At 41.3% G+C, this 20,648-nt stretch overlaps 1 protein-coding gene across 2 annotated transcripts in view; it reads left to right on the top strand.

The window, feature by feature from the left end:
• JARID2 (jumonji and AT-rich interaction domain containing 2) overlaps positions 1-20,648 on the top strand; it is a 239,667-nt gene that overhangs the window by 197,789 nt on the left and 21,230 nt on the right. For both annotated transcript variants that reach the window (XM_020798586.3, XM_078393492.1), the window contains exons 7-11: positions 1,192-2,227; positions 10,398-10,894; positions 17,599-17,691; positions 18,905-19,023; positions 20,252-20,322. In XM_020798586.3, coding sequence (XP_020654245.3) covers positions 1,192-2,227; positions 10,398-10,894; positions 17,599-17,691; positions 18,905-19,023; positions 20,252-20,322 — 1,816 coding nt within the window. The remainder of the gene's footprint in view (positions 1-1,191; positions 2,228-10,397; positions 10,895-17,598; positions 17,692-18,904; positions 19,024-20,251; positions 20,323-20,648) is intronic.

The following is a 20,648-nucleotide window of genomic DNA, read 5'->3' as shown; positions in this document are numbered from 1 at the left end:
AAGATAATAGGCATCTCTGCCTTGTGCTGTAGTCTTAGTCCTCTACCATACAACATAAAGCATAAATGTCACAGACACTATTTCCTATTTGCCATTTTTAACCTGCATAATGCAAAGTGAATAAGATACCCTTGTTCTCCCTGAAATAAGTATTCTTGCCTTGCCTTTCACAAAACTAGATGGCTTTTGCTTATATTGGTCAAGCACTGAAGAGATCGTGTAGTTAAGCAATATTGAGAAAAACTCAGCAAAAAATCATTCTTGTTGTAAACAGTAACTCTTGTTAGCCATGTATTAAGCCCTGTTCAGTCACTTTCAACAGTCATTAACTGCCACTGATTTTTTTTTCATGGCTCATGCTTATTGAATAAAGGAAAACTGCCTAGATATCAAACTTAATGAGAATAGTATTAATAACACCTGCACATACCATAACTATTAAGCAAATATTTATTAGATAGTTCCTGCCTCCCAACAATGAGATTATTCTAGAAACTGGATCCTTCAGAGCCAGGATAATCTCTTGGGTGCATATTGGGGAAATATCTAAGACAACAAGACCAGTTCTGGTCTGGAATAGGGAAATTATTTCCAAACAGATTTTTGGAATCTGGATCCTTCCAGTTGTTATATATCTTGCTGCTACCTCCCAATGCCCTTATCTTTTTGCATCACTGTTATATTAGGATTGGCCAAGTGTGGCTTGGTATTTGTTTTTGTTTTTTTTTGGGGGGGAGGCCATTTTGAAGTAGTCCAACAGCAGCAAGATTGCTCTCAGGCCCAGCAACAATGGGAGACTCCCCCAGCCCTGCATAACCCAGTATAGAGAAGTGGAATAGATGTACGGCCTTGTTCAGGCTAGATCATGTCAGATGACTAATGGGTACATATATAAGCTTTCGAGAAGGCATTTTGTGCTTTCTTCATTTTAAAAAATGGCTTATTCTCATCCCCGAGTGAAAGCTTGGACTTTGAGACAGCATATAGAGCTATATACCGTAACCTAATACAGATATATTATGACTTAACATGGATGATGGGCTACAAGTTCTGGGTTTGGTTTTTTTCTCTCTCTCTTGAAGTAATTTTAGAGGACTGTGGCCTGCAAAGCTTCAGGTGAATTTTTAATTAATTGACATTTCTGTTTTTTCTCTTCTTCCTCCTGCTTTGGGGCACTTCTGGCCTCTGCAGGTTTCAAAGGTCAATGGTATCACTCGATTGTCATCTCTGAGTGCAAACACAGCCAGTGTCAAAAAGATGAGAGAAGTCAGACCTTCACCGTCCAAAACTGTGAAGTACACTGCAACAGTGACAAAGGGAACTGTCACATACACCAAAGCCAAGAAAGAACTGGTCAAGGAAACCAAACTAAATCACCACAAACCCAGTTCAGCTGTCAACCATACAATCTCAGGGAAAATGGAAAGTAGCAATGCAAAAACCCGCAAACAGGTGCTATCCCTTGGAACGGCTAAGTCCAACAATACCGCTGTTAATGGCGTCAAAGTCAATGGCAAGTGGAACCAAAAGACATGCACTAAGGAGGTCGGGAGGCAGTTGAGGGAGGGGCTGCGCAATTCAAAAAGGAGGCTGGAAGAGGCAAACCACATAGACAAAACCCAGTCGCCAAGCAAGAAGATAAAAGCAGCAGCCAGCATGGCTGAAGCCCCGAGTAGAAAGGCACCCCCCATGGAGAAACCTTTGCTGAATGGCCATGTGAAAAAGCCTGGGAGTCAGGAAGTGCCACAGAAAAGTCTGGAAAGAAACAGGCCGAAGAGAGCTGCTGCTGGGAAGAACACGCCAGGGAAACAAGCACATAGCAAAACTGAAAATGCCTCCTGTGAAAATAATTATTCTACCTCTCAAACTGAGTCCTTGCACAAGCCACATGACTCAACGGGGAAGCACGACAAGGGTAGCATCAAGCCTGGGGGGCCCACGATGGAGGAGATTCCTATCCTCAGACCTTCCCCAAAGGAGTTCCATGACCCGTTGATATACATTGAATCGATCCGTACTCAGGTTGAGAAGTATGGGATGTGCAGGGTGATTCCTCCTCCCGACTGGAGACCTGAGTGCAAGCTGAATGAAGAAATGCGGTTTGTGACCCAGATTCAGCACATTCATAAGCTGGGCAGGCGCTGGGGCCCCAATGTGCAGCGGCTGGCCTGTATCAAGAAGCACCTCAAATCTCAGGGCATTACTATGGATGAGCTTCCACTCATAGGTGAGTGCTTTTGGCTTTCATAACCTCTTTTGCAGTGTGTAGCAGATGGGTATTTTGAATACTTGCTTGGATTGAGGTTGACTTGATACCCTATGAAAATGACAGGGCATTGCCTCCTCTGCCAGGTGCAGTGCAGGTGGGTTCAGGGATGTTTCTGTAGGCACATTGATCCTTCACTGTTCATGTAGAGCAGTTTCCCCCGAAGTCTCCTACGCCAAAGAGGCATGTGTACTCAGGTTTCAAGGTTAAAATTAAAGGGATGATCAGCCATATATTTATTGAACATACATTTGATCTTCATTGGACTAGGATTTTTAGGGGTTTTCCAATAGCACAGAATTCTTCAAACAGTGAACTGCTTTGTTGTTGTATCTCTTCCCTCACATTCTGTTTTCTTTAAATGTTCCTTCTGTTCCACCAGTCATCTCTGAATTGGTTTCATAGACGAATGGCTGAAATCACAAATGTTCAACGATCTACAGACATCTGTCACTTTTAGAATAGTGAGCAGTAACACGTACATTGTTGCGAAATGGAGGTTTAATTTGCTGTGCTTCTTTGCTTTTTAAGCAAATTGGTTGGTTTTCTGATCTACCAACCATCAGATATGACACAAGTGACAGTATCTTTTAAAAAGCCACATCATATTTGGTAAAACAATAATTTCATTAAAAGCCCTCTTTTACTTTGGAAGCAGACGGTATCTCTCTCTCTCTCGCTCTCTCTCATGTTAAAGGAATTTAAAATATAATAAATTTCCTTGAGCTGCTCTTAAAAGTAGCAAGCTTTTATCAGATGGAGCTGTGAGTTTTAACTGGTAAGGTCAAATTTTAATAAATATTGCCAAGAGTTACAGACACACGTATTTTATTTTAAAGCACATTTTGGCACTGGAAATGAAACAGAAAATATTAAATATGGCTTTTTCTTCTAGAAATAAGTAGTAGTGTTTTGTTTCATTTTTTAAATTAAATTGTGTCAGTGATGATAAATTGTAATTTGCAGGTTTCCATTTCAGAGTGATTGACACAGCCTGGTGATGTGCAGGATTGTGGCAGTTATTATCCTACACAATTTTAAACAACGTATACTAATATTGATACTTGGGTCATATCCGATACATTTTAATTTAATCACAGAAAAACTGATTTGTTAAATAGCAAGTGACAGCCACGGTGAGCAGCATTGCTATGTTTTGCACTGGTGTGAATTTTGCCTCGCTGGCCTTTAAAAAAAATGTCCTTGAAAGTGTCCAGCCAAACATAAAAATCATAAGATACACGTTCTAAATGTAGATAAGGTAGGGAGGTCTTTAGACCATTAAAGTGATACACAGTTGATGTTCATCTTTCCAGTCTTGAAATACAGAGTCCTTTTAATTTTAAATGAAATAGCTTGTGGTTAACCTGAACTATGCTTTGTTGAATTAAGCCAACTTTAAATTGCAGTTTCTGGAACTGGAGTGTTTCACCTACTCATGGTTAAGGTTAGAAAAAACACAGAAAATTTCAAGTAATAGCTTCCAGTCTCCTCATAGCAGTGCTGAAGATAACAGTGGGGAGAGTGTACAGGCCTGATGTCCCAAGGATCCTGCACAGAGGGATGCTACAGGCTGTAAGCTTCCACAAAAAAATCAGCTTCTACACCTCAGCACAACAAGAATAGTGGAACGACAGAGCTGGAGTGGTGATAGTGTGGTCCTGAACAGCCACCTTCCTTGCCTGTTTTTCGAAAGCAGGATTTATTTTATTTATTTATTAAACCTATATACAGCCCATCTAGAATGTGTCTATTCTAGGCGGTTTACATAAAATGTAAAAAATAAACTAAAGGTAAATCCAAATTAATCACAGAGTCCAAAATGGAAAAAGAAGAAGAGGAAAAAGGAAAGAAATATGCTAGGTGATGGCTCAAGGGAAGGCCTGCCTGTATATCCATGTCTTCAGGTTGGTCTTGAAGGGCCTCAGCAAGGGGGCCAGGCGGATCTCTGCAGGTAAGTTACTCCAGAGACGAGGGACCACTGCCAAGAAGGCCCAATTTTTAGTTTTTTCCTTTATGACCTCTCAGTTAGGCCTCTCAGCCGCCCGGCCCGAGTGGAAGAGGTGATACAGGTCGAACTAGGCAAAAGAAGTGCTCTGACAGATATCAAGGGCTTAAACCAGCAGTGCTGTCCAACCTTGGCCCCCCAGATGTTCTTGGACTTCAACTCCCAGAAATCCTGGCCAGCAGAGGTGGTGGTGAAGGCTTCTTGGAGTTGAAGTCCAAGAACATCTGGAGGGCCAAGGTTGGACACCACTGGAAGGCTTTATATGTAATAGTTAACACTTTGAAATCGATGTAGAAGTGGATAGGTAACAAGTGTAAGGTGGCTAGGGTGGAGAAAATATGATGCAATGTTTTCTCCCCGTTAATAACCTGGCCACTGTGTTCTGTACCATCTGAAGCTTCCGCATCAGTCTCAAAGGAAGCCCCACATAGAGAGCATTACAGTAGTCTATTCTTGAGCCTGCGAGCCCATGGACCAGTGTGGTGAGCACCCCCGTGTCTAGATAGGGACGTAGCTGAGCGATCCGCCGAAGATGTAAGTGGGCGGACTGAACCACGGACACTACTTGGGTGTCCATGGTAAGTGCCAGGTCAAGATGGACCAATTTTTTGTGGTGAGAGTCACCCCCAAAAAAGAGAGGGAGTTCCCCAAACCACTGACATCGGGGCTGCCCACCCACAAGGCCTCTGTTTTGTCTTAGTCCATTTGACTGCATCCATTGTAGGACCACCTCCAGGCAGCGCCCAAGGGATGGAACAGCATCCACTGCGGATGGAAAAAAGGAGATGTAGAGCTGGGTGTCATCAGCATATTGATGACACGAAGCTCCACATCCCCGGATGACCCACCCCAGCGGCCTCATATAGATATTAAACAGCATTGGGGAGATGATTGAACCGTGCGGAACCTCACAATTGAGGGACCACGGGGCCGAAACATTCCCCCCAAGCTGGACTCTCTAAGGACGGTTCTCCAAGAAGGATTGGAGCCAAGCAAGAGCTAGGCCACCAATCTCCAACTTGGAGAGCCTCCCCAGGAGGATGCCATGGTTGACAGTATCAAAGGTGGCTGAGATATCAAGGAGGACGAGCAAGGACATTTTGCCCCTGTCAGCCTGCCTAAGTAGGTCATCCAGCAGGGCGATCAATGCCATTTCCATGCTGTGGTGCAGCCTGAAGCCCAACTGAAATGGATTCAGGAATTTGAATTCCTGAACAGGGCTTTAATTGCATTGAGATTTTTACATAAGATTCTAATATCTCACTGTATGCAGAATAAGGGTTGGGCAAGATTGCAAATCAGCACTTTGAGCATGTAATTCCTTGGAGTGTTTTTTTTTTACCTTGTTATGCAATTTATAATTTGTCTAAAAGCACGTCCTTCATAATTTGTAAATTGGTTGTTTATCTAAGATGCACAGAAGTTGTATTGGACATTTATATTAGTAGTACTAAATTGGGGCTGGAATACCATGTCAGTGGTTTAGTAGTACTAACTCACTGACATGGTATTTTCACTCAGACAACTGCAGGAGAAATGTAGGGAACAACGACAGCCACTCTTTGTGGCCTTCATAGATCTCACAAAGGCCTTTGATCTGGTTAGCAGGGGTGACTTTTTAAAATACGTCCCAAAATTGGATGTCCACCTCAGCTCCTTAACATCATCAGGTACTTTTATGAGGAAATGAAGGGCACTGTCATTTTTGATGGCTCAACAGATCCCTTTGACACCCAAAGCAGAGTGAAACAGGGCTATGTCCTCGCACCGACCCTGTTTGGGATCTTTTTTGCTGTCACGCTGAAGCAGGCCTTTGGAACTGCAACAGAAGGTGTCTATCTCTGGACTAGATCAGATGGAAAGCTCTTTACTTTCTCTATATTCAGAGCGAAGACCAAAGTCCAACTGAAATGCATGCGGGACTTCCTGTTCGTCGATGATGCAGTCATTGTTGCCCACTATGCTAAAGACCTCCAACAACACACAAATCATTTTAGCAAGGCCTGCCAAGACTTTGGACTAACAATCAGCCTGAAGAAAACACAAGTCATGGGCCAGGGCGTGGACTCTCCTCCCTCTATTACCATCTCCACGCAAGAATTGGAGGTTGTTCATGACTTTGTGTACCTTAGCTCAACAATCTTTGACACTCTCTCACTAGATGTCAAGTTGGATAAACGTATTGACAAAGCAGCTACCATATTCTCTAGACTCACAAAGAGAGTATAACTTAATAAGAAGCTGACGGCATATACCAAGATCCAGGTCTATAGAGCCTGTGTCCTGAGCACACTCCTGTACTGCAGTGAGTCCTGGACCCTTTGTGCATGGCAGGAGAGGAGGTTGAACACCTTCCATATGCGTTGTCTCCAATGGATTTTTGGTATCGCCTGGCAGGACAAAGTTCCAAATAGAGTAGTCCTAGAGTGAGCTGGAATTTTCAGTATGTATACATTACTGAAACAGTGACATCTACGTTGGCTTGGGCATGTTGTGAGAATGGCTGATGGTCGGATTACAAAAGATCTCCTGTATGGAGAATTAGTGCAGGGAAATCACCCCAGAGGGAGACCCCAGCTGCAATACAAGGATATCTACAAGCAGGTTCTGAAGGCCTTAGGAATGGACCTGAACAGATGGGAAACCTTGACATCTCAATGTTTAGCCTGGAGGCAGGCGGTGCATCATGGCCTCTCCCAATTTGAAGAGACACTTGTTCAGCAAGCCGAGGCAAAGAGGGAGTCCTAAAAGCAGCAAAATCAGGGAGCTGGACAGGGGACAGACTCTATTTGTCTTCAGTGTGGAAGGGATTGTCACTCTCAAATTGGCCTTCTCAACGCACTAGACGCTCTTCCAAGTCCTCCATACAGAGCACATTACCATAACCTCTCGAGACTGAAGGATGCCTGCCTACACATAAACTGGGGCTTAGAGGCCATAGTGTAATTTTCCATATGATTTGGTGTGTACTCCCTTCAGCACCAGTTTTTGCACATATGGCAAAAGACAGTGGTTTCTTCCTAGCAAATAGTTTTTAACCATGTAAAGCTTCTAGAATTAAGAACTTGAACTAATTAGGCAGTAACAAAGCTTTAATATTTATGAAGCATGTACTCTTGCTACTTTTTTGTGAATGCCCAAAGGTTAGATAGAACAAATATTTGATTTTCTTCTAGTGCAATTTTTGGTTGCTGTTCCTGGCCTTGGGGCAAAAAGGTGTTCCTCACTAATAAGCAATAATGATCAGGCAGTAATGTAGACTACCTTTGACCTGTTGCATTTGTCAGATTCTTGTAAAAGTGCAATCTGTTTTTCATTAGAATTAGTAAGCTCAAGTGTTAAGATGGTCCAATAAAAAGAAGGTTGGATGTTATACTAATTGGAAAATATTTATTTATTTATATTTGTTTATTTATTTATTTATTTGTTGAACAGAACAATAAGACTATCGTAAGGAGCAACTTAGTAGAATTTGCAGGGTCTAGGCTGTTGAAAAATATATTTTCTTATTGCCAGCTGTTGGAGATGGTTAAAAAAATAATGGTTACTTGACTCAGATATTTAATTGGGTGAGTAGTGTCCAGCGTGGTAATCCCGGAAGAACAATACTGTACTCCAGTGTTTGAGAAGCCCACTTTGCAATTTTTGTTTGTGATATCAACATTAATTCTCATTTGATATTAGCAGGCACAATTGTAAACATCTTCTGAAAAAGAGTTATGTAGTTCCCCCATATGCCCTGGCACAACCAGGCATCATGGCCAAATATAAAAATGGGAGTGGGGATACCTGATAATACACTTTGTACTACCCCAAATGTTGGACAACTGTCTTGCTGTCGTTTGGAGGACACACTTCTGGAGATGAGGATATGCGATTTGGGGTAGACTATTTACTCTTAGTTATTAATAGTTTCTATATCCATTGCTGGTTACTGACATATGGGTGCTGTACATTGCTGTGTCTGGCCCTCTTGGCAAGTCATTTCCTGTTGGATTGAAATATGGCCCCTTCCCTTCTGAGAGCTTGCGATGAGCCTTAGAAACTGCTTGACATTTGAGAAGCTGGGTGGGCTGCACTGCCCATTTTGAGCCCCGTAAATAGGCTAACTTGACAAGCAGGGAGGAAAGAATAAAAACAATTTTGCATTAAGCTATTTAGTGTGTTGTCTTTTATGATAATCTGGTCATTGCACTCTCCCTTTTTTTGGCAATAATTTTAAAGTTTGTATCTTTTACTAGTTTTTCTAGATTAAACATTTGCACTTTCCCATTATAATGATATGTTGATGGTTTTTTAAGGTCCCTCTTCTTCTCTTATAACCATCCTCAGATCCTAAAAGACTAAATTAAGAAGTTTCACAGATCCAGTACAATGTCTTAAAATGCTTCCTTAGCATTTTTTACCTTAACTTAAAACCTTGGCAAATGGCAAAGGATGCGTGAACATCCTCCATCATAAATTTAAGGGATGAATATCCTTCAGACAAGGGCGTAACACTATTCTGAGTCAAAATGCCATTTCTTCTCTCATTATTTTTCTTGAACATTCTGCCTCAAGAAGGGTTCTGAGTAACTTAGAAGCTTGCATATTCCACTCTTAGTGTTGCTTAGTCTTAGTAAAAATGTTATTTTACTGATTCTATTTTTGAACTCACAATCAAATTCAGAAATGTTTACAGGATTTTTAAACTTCTGCTTCTGTTTGACATGTCTTAATTTAAATACGAATTGGTTAAGTAGTTTATTATCACAAATTCTGTCTTAGGATGTTTTAAACAAGATTTTTAAAAAATAATTATTTGTGGCTGGTAGACATTTCTCAATTTTACTACCTCTTGCTAGAAGATATTATAATTTATACAGTGAACATTTGTTCTGCTCCTTGGCTCTTTCACCTGGGAAGTAAGCATACCATTTTGCTGATTTTTTAATGTTTTACAGTAATATAGAATAGGTAGCGGTGGCTTCTTTTTCCTTAAGAGTCAGACATCATAAGATTGCTCAAGAAAACTACCAGATCTCATTAAGCATAGAGGTCCTATGGTTTTGTCCAGGTGTTGTTCTGGAAACACTCACTCCTTTGATACAACATGGACCAGCTAATTTGATCCTGGGTAATCATACTGTTTTTCCACCCTTGAGTAACTGGCCAAAGTCAAGGTAGTACTTACTCATTATTTATAACTAAGCAATTTGGTCACCTCTGTAGATATAGCCTGACATTTAATAATGAGCCCAAGTGCAAATTTCCTTCTATGTAAACATGAACTTCTGTGGACAGACGCCAGGTTTATATTTATGTTACACAGATGATTAATAAATGCAGCAGCTACTGAATGTTCCTGAGTAATTCTCTAGAAAGAGAAATAGCCTATATCTAACCAAGGAGCTATTCTGCATTTATATAAGGATTGGGTGGCATCATGTGCCCTCTTGGTCTCATGTGAAATAATGTTTAATCATGGTAACAAAATTAGGTTAAAACAGATCTGCATTGTGTTGCAAGAGCACTGTTAGGCTTCACACATTCACAATGGCATGTGCTGAAAGAACGACGACTTTCAGCTTTCAGGCTAGAACAGGAAGGGTTCACATAAACCGCCTTGCCTGGGGAATTTCCCCGAGAAAGCAGGTGAGGGTGTTATGGAGAGCATTAATTTAGTGGGGCAGCTTCATTTTTCCTTCTGGATAGGTGCTTAAACAGTTGCAAATTGAACCAGGAAGGTAAAGGATTGCAAATCACCAAACAGGAGTAGTGGCCAATAAGAAATAAGAAAAATGTTGACTTTATTTTCTTCATCTTGCCTTGTTTAGAGAGATGATATAAAAAGAGCCAACCGATTAGCATTCAGTCCTCTTAATTAGTGAAGACAGGCTCCACTACTTCCAATTGCACAATAAACACAGGCTAGGCAAGGGAGGTATCTGTTCCCTGACATTTAGTTTATCACAAGGACATCTCCCTTCCTTCTGGTGAATATTTGTTCCTGCTTTAAGTCTCAAAATTTCTACCTCCATGAATACGCTTGTATGAATGTGGTTTGCAATCCATTTTCCTAATGATTTTCTGTGTTTCTTCCCCACCCCCATTTGCTGTTCCATCCCCTTCTTTGACATCCAGGAGGCTGCGAACTAGATTTGGCCTGCTTTTTCCAGTTGATCAACGAAATGGGGGGCATGCAGCAAGTGACTGATCTCAAGAAATGGAACAAGCTGGCAGACATGTTGCGTATCCCCAAAACTGCACAGGACAGGTTAGCAAAGCTGCAGGAGGCATACTGCCAGTACTTGCTCTCCTATGACTCCCTCTCGACTGAGGAGCACAAGAGACTGGAAAAGGAAGTCCTCTTTGAAAAGGAGCTCCTAGAAAAGCGGAAAGGCCCTCTGGAGGTCCATTCAGATAACAACTATGAATTTCAGTCTCTGCCCCGGTATGAGCCCAAAAATGGACTCATTAACGGTGTGGTTCATAAAAATGGCTTCCGGAACAAGGCGAAAGAAGTCGAAGTCCCACAGAAAACGGGCAGGCGGCGACTCTTCTCTCAGGAAAAAGAGATCGTGAAGGAAGAGGAGGAAGATAAAGGTGTTCTTGGTGACCTCCACAAATGTATATATAAGGTAAACAGAAGCCTTGCCCTCAAGCCTTGTTTAGAAAGTGTAACTTGAAATGCAAACAGTATTTTCGCTCCCAGTGCCAGCTCTGATTTAGTGCAAATGGTGATTTGGAAAGCTTATTTCTCCTGACACTGAGTACATCCATTTGCAAAGGAATGTTGACTCCTCCACTCAGTTTGCTTTGGCATCTTCCCCACTATTAAGCAGGACCTGGCACCACGGCTTGCTGTATAATTGTTAGCAAGGTTGGATTTAGTGAGTGAGACGAAAATGCTGAGAGAGAAAGAAGTACAGTGTTTATTATTATACCAGTGCCTGTGTCCAGTGGCTTTTTTCCTTCTGTGGCTGTGAAATAAAAATCAGGTGCTGTTGGGCGGATGATGCTGTCCAAAATAGGCAACCAGTGTCTGTGCAGAGGCTCCCCATCTTTACAAACGGAGGTGTGTAAGAGCACTCTCATGCCAAGTTTTGTTTATTTATACATTAATTATATTTATATCCCAACCTCTTCCCCTAGAGCAGCAATGACGAACGAGCCATTTCTGCAGGCGCGTGAACCATAAATCACCGGATTGCTCCCCCCCCCCGCAGCCAAACCTTGGGAGGCAGCTGCAGGCACGGTGCTGGCATTTCGACAGGTGACAGACCAGGATCTGGAGCAGCTGGCGCTGGCAGCGGCAGCGGATCTGGAGTGAGGTCTCGAGGCACCTCTGTGTCTGGGATTCCTTTTTCCGCCGCCATTTCCGGTTCCACTGCTACCATGGCACGCCGCCTGCTGTTTTGTTTTTTCTCCAGTTTGGGTACTCAGGCCCAAAAAGATTCACTGCCACTGCTCTAGAATATAACTTAATCATGGCTGCATCTCTGTGGAAGAGGTGAATGTGCAACATTGTGGCTTCTTCAAGGCCACACGTGCCTGAGAGCAAACTTAGCTTTCCCACGTCCAGGGCCACCTTTGCGCATCAGCTCCCCAAAGATCTTATCAGCTTGGACAAAATGTGTTCCTTGCCCTTGAAGTAGGGAGTTGTGGCAGCTTAGTTTTGCTTTTAAAATGCACACGAATCCGGAGCTCAAGTGAATCCAAACCACTCCTCCCCCTCCCCCCCATTATTTAGCTGTAAAGAAAAATAGCAGAGTAACCAACCTTACAGAAGCTTGTGCATGTTGTGTGTTCTTTCCTTCTTTTTTTTGATACAGTGCAAGTAAACAATCACTATCACAGAACGATACAAAACAATGGGGATTCATGTTAATATTTACTGTTGTGTTTAGGAGCAGGGATAAGTCTCAGTTTTGCCCATTATCTTAGTCACTGCTTTGGTCCGGTTCAGGTCTGTTTATGAAAACTGAAGAGAAGAAAACATTAGATGCTTTGGAAGTACAACCATTATAGACATTTTTTTCTCACCCCGAGGGTTTTGTTACTTCAGACAGAACCAAAGCATGCTAGGGAAAGAGATGCCGCGAAAGGGTTGCACATCCCCTCTTCCCCTGTCTCTCCCCATTCCTGGGCTGCAAGCAGAACATAATCCACCGATTATTTTGTCTGGCAAACTGTGGTTTGCACTTGCCTTACAGAGCAGGATTGGAAACAGAGATAAACCCAAAGGGAAGCATGAATCATAGTTTGCTGTTTGCATAAAATGGCCACTTTTTTAGATGTAAACCATGGAGGGAAGAGTTGGAGTGCAATCACTTAATAGTCCATTCACGTAGCATCAAGCAATAGCTTAATGTCATAAGTGGCTTAGCATTGCAATCGGTCGAGTTTCAGATACAGTCATCATGTACAATGAATATATAAATTATTGTATAATTATTATCTTCTATATAATTATAAAAGATAAAATTATGCACTAGAGAAGGTCTGGAGTTTGCTGCATGGTGTCAGGCGGATGAATCTACTGCATGATGTCGGATGTGAGCAGCACTTATTTGCGTCTCAGTGCAGAGCCCTGATCAATGACTGGCTTTCCTGAGGGACTACATGAGAAAAAAGTGGAAAAAGGCTCTGGGCCTGGACCTCCAACCCGGTTCTGTGAGGTGGTTCGCTAGCTCGACCTGCTGCCCCTCCCCCACTGCTAACTTTTGCTTCTGAGTTTATAGCGTTGGAGCTGAGATTTCTCCAGAACAGATCTGGTAGGGGAAGTTGTCTGGGCAATTTGTTTGTTTGTTTGTTTTGGTTCTTGAGAGCTCCTTGAAATAACTGTTGGAACAAAATTTTGAGGTAGAACCTAAGAACAAAAATTAAGCTTCTCCCACTGAGGTGAAATCTACTGCCAGTCTCTCTCCCTTCCGTTTTCCCCCCTCACTTTCATTTAGAGTTAAAGTGACTATTTCCACTCAATTGCTTGCTTTTAGTGGTAAGGTAAAATTTCTGACTGAGGAAAAAGTTATTAAGTATTTAATTTTTTTTTAAAAAAATCTAATAATAAAGTAAATACTAATGTAAATTAGACCAATGATAGCTGTTTTTAGACTGGGAAGGCTTGTGCCCTCAGGTTGGGTTGCTGTATTTTTTCTGAAAGTAATCTGTTTTTGCGGCCAGTGTCTGCCTGCATTTTCCCGCCCCTCCTGCCCACGAAAAGGAAGGGGGCAGGTACTTAAAAGCCAGGCAGTTTATTCATCATGTTAGTTAACAGTCCTTGTAATCCCCAATTACAGATGCAAGTGTGATGGCAGTCCAAAGAGTACTTTCAAAGGACAAGGCTTTGTTGTTGTTGTTGTTGTTAGACTGCCCTAATAAATGATTCACATGGCAGTAAAGGAGGAAGGGAAATTGCTCATTTTATTTATGAGCATGCAACTCTGACATTTAAGAGTGTTGTAGCCTTCCTCCCTTGATGGGCAGTTTAATGTTTTGTAAAAGCTTAATTGCCTCACACTCTCTCCCCCACCCCTTTCTTTTTCAAGAATCAGCTCCATGCTTCAGTGTTAGAATTCGTGAGCCGCGCTAGATCTTTGTCTGGCGGCAAATATTCTGTTGTATTTAGTCTTTGCTCCAAAAAGTAGTGACATTTAAACGTCAAAATATAAAATAAAGTCCACAGACTTTAATTTACTCACATACATCTTTTTTCCATATATCTCAACCAGTGACAGTCCATTTGAGTCAAGGAAGGATGTTATTGCATTATTTTGTTACAGTGGAAAGCAACTTATTCTGATCTGCACACTCTCACTGCACTCTTGAAACTTTCTCAATAAAACAAAGGAAAAATATAGATCATCAAGTAGCTGGGGGAAGCTGGAAGCCTTGAAGATGAAGTTAAAGATTATGACTAGACCCCAGTAGGAGGAAATATATAAATCAGCAGAACTTGGGGAGGAGAAATTCCCTCTTCCCTTTGCTGCCCCTCATTTCTTTTAAAACCTTTGGATGCCTGCACAGAGGAGGAAACAGCAGTCTTCTTGCCCTAATGATTAGATGCTACCACAGTATTGAATTAGGTAGTGGTTTGTGTGTTGAATTAGGCGTTGAGAGAGGCAGAGTTCATGTCTCCACTGAGCCATGAAAATTATTGGCTCTAATCATTCTCTCTCAACCTGGCCTACATTATAGGGTAAAGTGGAGAGAAGAAGAGCCACAAAAGATACTTGGTGCTCATTGGAGGAAACTTGGGATATAAATGTAACTAATAAAAACTAATAGATAAAGTGTTCCCATTCCTGTTTTTTCCTAGACTTTCCATGTACAGTGGGGTCTCGACTTACGAACTTAATCCGTATTGGAAGGCAGTTCTCAGGTCGAAAAGTTCTTAAGTCGAATCTGCATTTCCCATAGGAATGCATTGAAAACCATTTAATCCGTATCTGCTCTTTTCGTCCATAGAAACTAATGGGAAGCTGCTATTCCGCCTTCTGCCACTAGAGGGGGATATTTTTTCTTTTTTCCTTCTAACCTAATATGACTCAGCTTTAAAAAAAGGGGGAAAAAAGTTCGTAACTCGAATCTAAGTTTGTAAGTCGAGTCCATATATTCCTATGAGAGCGGTTCGTAAGTCGAAACATTCGTATGTCGAGCCGTTCGTAAGTCGAGACCCCACTGTAAAGCAATATTTGTGGGACTGTGGATCTCTTTGGTATCATGATGCTATAATTCAGCCCCATGCCACACCAAAAGCCACACGTGATGATAGTATGCAAATGAAAAAAGAGGTGGAGTTTCTTTCAGTGGCAAGTTTTGCAACAACCACTGAAAGAAAGAGAGAAAGGCACGGATGAGCCATCTTGACATACAGTGGTGCCTCACACAACGATGTTAATTAGTTCCAAAAAAAAATCAACGTGTGAAACATCGTTCTGTGAAACACCATTTCCCATAGGAATGCATTGAAAACTGGTTAATCCATTCCAATTGGAACGGATTGCCGTCTTTAAGTGAAAAAACCCATAGGAAACATCGTTGAGTGAAACAATGTTTCCTCCATTGGAATGTATTGAAGCCAACTCAGTACATTTCAATGGCTTTGCAAAATCCGTTTTTGCTTATTTAAAAGTGCCTTACAATGTTTGGAACAGGTTTTAAATGCTTGCAATCGTTAGCCCACCTCCTGAACCCTATGCAAACTTAATTTGGTGTTGTTCTGAGTCCTTAATTTTTGGTGATTTTTTGAATTTTCTCTCATTGGAATGCATTGAACTTTCCGTCCAATGCATTCCAATGAGAGAAAATTCAAAAAATCACCAAAAATTAAAGACGACTCAGAACAACACCAAATTAAGTTTGCATAGGGTTCAGGAAGTGGGCTAACGATTGCAAGCATTTAAAACCTGTTCCAAACATTGTAAGACCCTTAAAAATGAGCGAAAACGGAAGATCTTCAAAAGCACTTAAGCCGGCTTCAGTGCTTTTGAAGTCCTTTCCGATGTCCCTTTTCGCTCATTTTTAAGTGTCTTACAATGTTTGGAACATGTTTTAAATGCTTGCAACCGTTAGCCCACCTCCTGAACTCTATGCAAACTTAATTTGGTGTTGTTCTGAGTCTTCGTTAATTTTTGGTGATTTTTTGTTTTCCCTATTTGAATGCATTGAACTGTCCATTCAGTTGATTTAAATGGGAAAAATAAAAAAATCACCAAAAATTAATGAAGACTCAGAACAAAACCAAATTAAGTTTGCACATGTTTCACAAGGTGCACTATGGAATCCAAGCATTTAAAACAGGTTTCAAACATTTTAAGACACTTTTAAATGAGCAAAAAGGGACATCGTTAAGTGAAATTCCCCCATAGAGAACATCGTTAAACGATGGGGGAAATTCCTCAAAAAAAACCCATCGCTGTGTGAATTCATCGTTGTATGAAGCAATCGTTGTGCGAGGCACCACTGTATTCCTAATTTATGAGATGGAAAAGTTTTGTCATAATACCTTACTACTTGAGTCATTATTTATTTATTTACATTTTTTACCTCACCTTTCTCCTTGAAAAGGACCCAAGGCAGCTTACAACAGTGAAAGTCAATAAAGTTGAAAACAGGGAGTATGCAGTGGTGGTAAACATAATTAAAAGACTTTAAAGCTAACAACGAGTAAAGAGGCATCTTCCATCATTTCTGATCAAAACATTTATGTTGTAGTATTATCATGTACTTACTGTATGTGGTTACATTCCAGATCTATTATTTAGATTTTTTTATGTACTTTTGGGTTTCTGACATTAGCAATACAATGTTTTCTCCACTCATCCTCCTCACATTTGGCCATCCTACATTATTTGAGCATTAGCTTGGTGAAAGAAAATTAACTTCTTCATGTGCCTGGTATTTCTCACAGACACAACCCAGCCTGGTAGAGTACGATTACTGCTTTAAACAAAAAAATCAGAAAGTCTAAACTGGCATCTTAGCTAACTATAAACCAGTTCTAAACCATCCTGAAAAAGAATGCTTGTGCTGGATTCCAGTGTGATGTTTTTCCACAAACATATGCTTTCTTCAGCAGATGTTCAGTGGTAGCCATCCCTCTCTCCCTCCTGCAGCTGTCCCATATGTCCTCGAAGTCTCCTCCAGAGGTCTGGCAAGTCACCTAGGGAAGGTCTTGAACTGTGTGGAGAGCTTTGCTTGCTAAACAAGCACCACCTCTATATACAATTGTGAAAATAAAACAAAATCTCTCTGAGCCAGCCAGTTCGAGTATGGTTTCACTGGTGGGACAGGTCTGAGTCTGAGCCTGTGATTGAGTCCATGAAAGCTACCTGCACAGGGTGTAGAAAAACCAAGAGCTGCCTTTGTGGCAGCCAGCAGGTTAGAAGAATTACTAGCTGGAAAACTGTTGGCATAAAAACACTGTACTGTATGCCTTTTTTCCCCCTCAGCCACTCATTTCAGTATTTATTTATTTATTTATTTATTTATTTATTTATTTATTTATTTATTTATTTATTTATTTATTTATTTATTTAATTTATACCCTGCCTATCTGGCCCACCGGACCACTCTAGGTGGCTTCCAAATATAAAATCAAATAATAAAACATAGACAAATACATAATAATCAAACAAGAACAGCAGTAAAGATAAAAGGGAAAAGTAAGAAAAAAATCAAGAGTTGGCTGGAGGGAAGGCATGAATAAACAGCCATGTTTTTAACTGGGTTTTAAAGGTGCCCAGCGTGGGGGCCGCGCGAATTTCCAGTGGTCCTTTTTCTTATCAGTTTCGTATTATCAAGTAGACAGAAATTCACTAATTTTTGGTTTATTTTATAGGGAAGGTCTGTTTCTTTAACAACCTTTTACCGAACAGCAAGAAATATCATGAACATGTGCTTCAGCAAGGAGCCAACCGCAGCTGAAATAGAGGTGAGGAATCCTTTATGATAAGGGAACATCTGGAATAAGACGTGGCCCTCCCATTCCTGAGAACTCTGTCATCCATAAGTAGTGGGAATTGGTGGTGTGAATATAGGCCCATCCTTCGGGAATGTCCATATTTGAGCAGCTGTAGAAACAGAAGAAGGGAGGACTTGTGGAATTCAGGAGAAAAAGAAGGGCAGTCGTAGTTAGCAAAGAAGGAGAAGGACTTTTAAAAAGTATTGTGGGGCCATTTGTTGGAAAGAAGTATAGTAACTTAATCCTTTTTTGGAGAAAAAGTTTTCCTCTCCAGGCTGGTCCGCAAAGAATAAAATGGCACCCTTCACTTTAATTCTTTATATAGATGCCATCTGGATTGATTGGTTGACTCTTGCTTGAACACAGATGTTTGGATAGCATGCTTCAAAGTCCTGAGGGTAGCCAACTGATTTACAGCATACAGGCAGAGATTGTCTCTGTTTTATACACACCTTGTCAGTGTAGCACCTTGCCATTGATTTTTACACCTTGTCCTCTGCTTCCTGAGGTAGCTAGCTCACTGAGTACTGGCTGGTTTTTGCTGTTCCTTGGGGGGGCATTGTTCATAATTTATTTTTGTATCAGTAAACAAAACCCCTACTAATCTGAGAAGTTGCCTCAGCTCTGGTAGCTGTAGCTGGGGTGGACTGCTTAGTAAGATATATGACTTCCTAGAAAAAGCTAGGCCCTGGATAGAGGGCTAAAAGAGTTACATGTGAACCAACCCTTTGTTCAGAAGAGACCAAATTAGTATCCATACTGAGGAGAAGAAATTCTCAGGAAGTTCTGCACAACCATTTATGAAAGATTTCCCTTTGCAGAAGCATACTAATTCTTTCTGAACAAGTCACATTTTGGTAATTGTAGCTTTAATAATGCAAGAGCGCACAATTTTCCAAGGCCTGATAATCATACGGTGATTGCCAGCAAAGAAATTACTGTTATTATTCAGAAGAGCTAGGCAACAGAAAGGTAAATAAGAAACTAATTCCCCTCCCCATCTCCATTTTTTGCTCAGTTAATTCACTAGTGCATTTTGAAATATTGGGTGCCCAATTTCTAAAGAAAAAGAACTTGCTGAGATCATTGCTGAGGAAAAAATGAGGGGGAACGGGTTACTTGAGAGGTTATACTCAACACTTACTTAAACATCTGTTAAAATCCAATGTGTTTTTTTTAACAGCAAGAATATTGGAGGTTAGTGGAACAGAAGGATTGCCATGTAGCAGTGCACTGTGGGAAAGTGGACACCAACACCCATGGGAGTGGCTTTCCTGTGGGAAAATCAGAACCGTTCTCAAGGTAAAACATGGGTAGTGTCATCTGAAGTTCTTCCGATTTTTACCTCCATTCTTATGCAGCTATAATGTTGCTTTACATTATTTGCACTTCATTTCACTGTTTGTGCTTGCCGGGACCCCAAGTGAGAAGTGGCACTTGTAATGGTGCAGACTTTATAGAAATGCAGTGCAATTGTACCTTTTTAAATTATACATTGTGGCTTTTTAATCTTTACGTTCTGAGGTGTGACAAGGAACCTTCTTAAGGTGGCATGGGCAGTTGCTGCAGGAGTCTACTCTTCCTTCCTTCCCTCCTTCCTTCCTTCCTTCCTTCCTTCAATCCCATTCATGTTCATTACTTATGAACAGTGTCTTCAGCCACCCCAGCTGAGACAGTATGGACATCTGTATAGAATGCCTGAGTGGTGCAACCTCTTGGGTCTTTACTTGCTTTTTGACTCCAGCTCTCCAAATCCCAGACCAGGCTGCAAGGCACTTCTAGGAGTGGAGTGGAAATTTCAGCAACATCCAGGGACCCGTGTTTCTGAGCCACTGACCTACATGGGCCTTCTTGTTCTATGCCCAAATATATGGAATTCCCTTGTTCACAATTGCAGGTTGAATGTAGTGGCTGTGAAGAGACAAAAGTTGATCATCGCCAAATGGTTCTTTTCTGCAGGGTTGTGGAGTAGCTGGGCTTCCCTTCAATTGTGAGGTTGTGGCTCTACTAGCCTTTGAAGTAATTCCATTTATTTTAAAACCCAGTCAGTTGAGAGCCGGGCATCACATGTCACTGGGAAGCAGCCACAGAACTGAGCAGAAGCTGCTCAATGTTTTCACCATTTAATTTGATTAATCGTTTCATTTACAAAGAATTAATGAAATTAAACAAGAAATGTAAGCTCTTGTCAGTTTTGCCTAGTGCCTTTTGTAGGATTAGCTAGAACACTGAAAGGTTGGAGTGGATTTATTGAGCAACTAGATAGAATACTGGCTGCACATTTTTCTGTATAAGAAAAAGGACTAGAGATTTACTAGCAACAGTAAGAACAGCAGCCTCTGCCAGAAGCTGGTAAATCAGGAAGAGGGCCTGGAATATTCTTCAGGGCCTGTTAACCTTCCCCTTTCTTTGCTACAGCAGTACAGAATCCTTCTCAGCAATGCAGAATCCTTAGCAAACAGGTAGATAAACAGGTGGATTTGTCATTTAATGCTTATTTGTTACTGTCTATACCACTTAATTTGTACAGGCATGGATGGAACCTAACAGTCCTTCCTAATAACACGGGATCCATCCTGCGACATCTTGGTGCTGTGCCTGGTAAGGCAACATATTTCTTCCACATTTAATAGACTTTCCTTTTTCGTAGAATTCAGAAAGAGTGTTGAGTAAATCATGGGAGAAGTTGCCACTTCCTTGAAGCCTGGCATCTAAGCCACCTATTTAAAAATGAATTAATATTCAGTAAGCTTCATATCATGGCATTATTTATTATCTTGTTTGTGACTCTCCTGGCCAATGACCCCCTCAATCTGTTCAGCACAGATGGATGCACTTCTTTCCTAGTGAGGCTGGGGAAGGTGTGTGCGTATACGTGTGTGTGTGTTACAATGCACACACAGCAACTCAGCTCAGCCTCTTGCAGA

Source organism: Pogona vitticeps, chromosome 4, assembly GCF_051106095.1.
Source record: "Pogona vitticeps strain Pit_001003342236 chromosome 4, PviZW2.1, whole genome shotgun sequence".
Lineage (NCBI taxonomy): Eukaryota > Metazoa > Chordata > Lepidosauria > Squamata > Agamidae > Pogona > Pogona vitticeps.
Note: the sequence above shows the minus strand (reverse complement) of the source record. Positions and strands in the feature narration are given on the sequence as shown.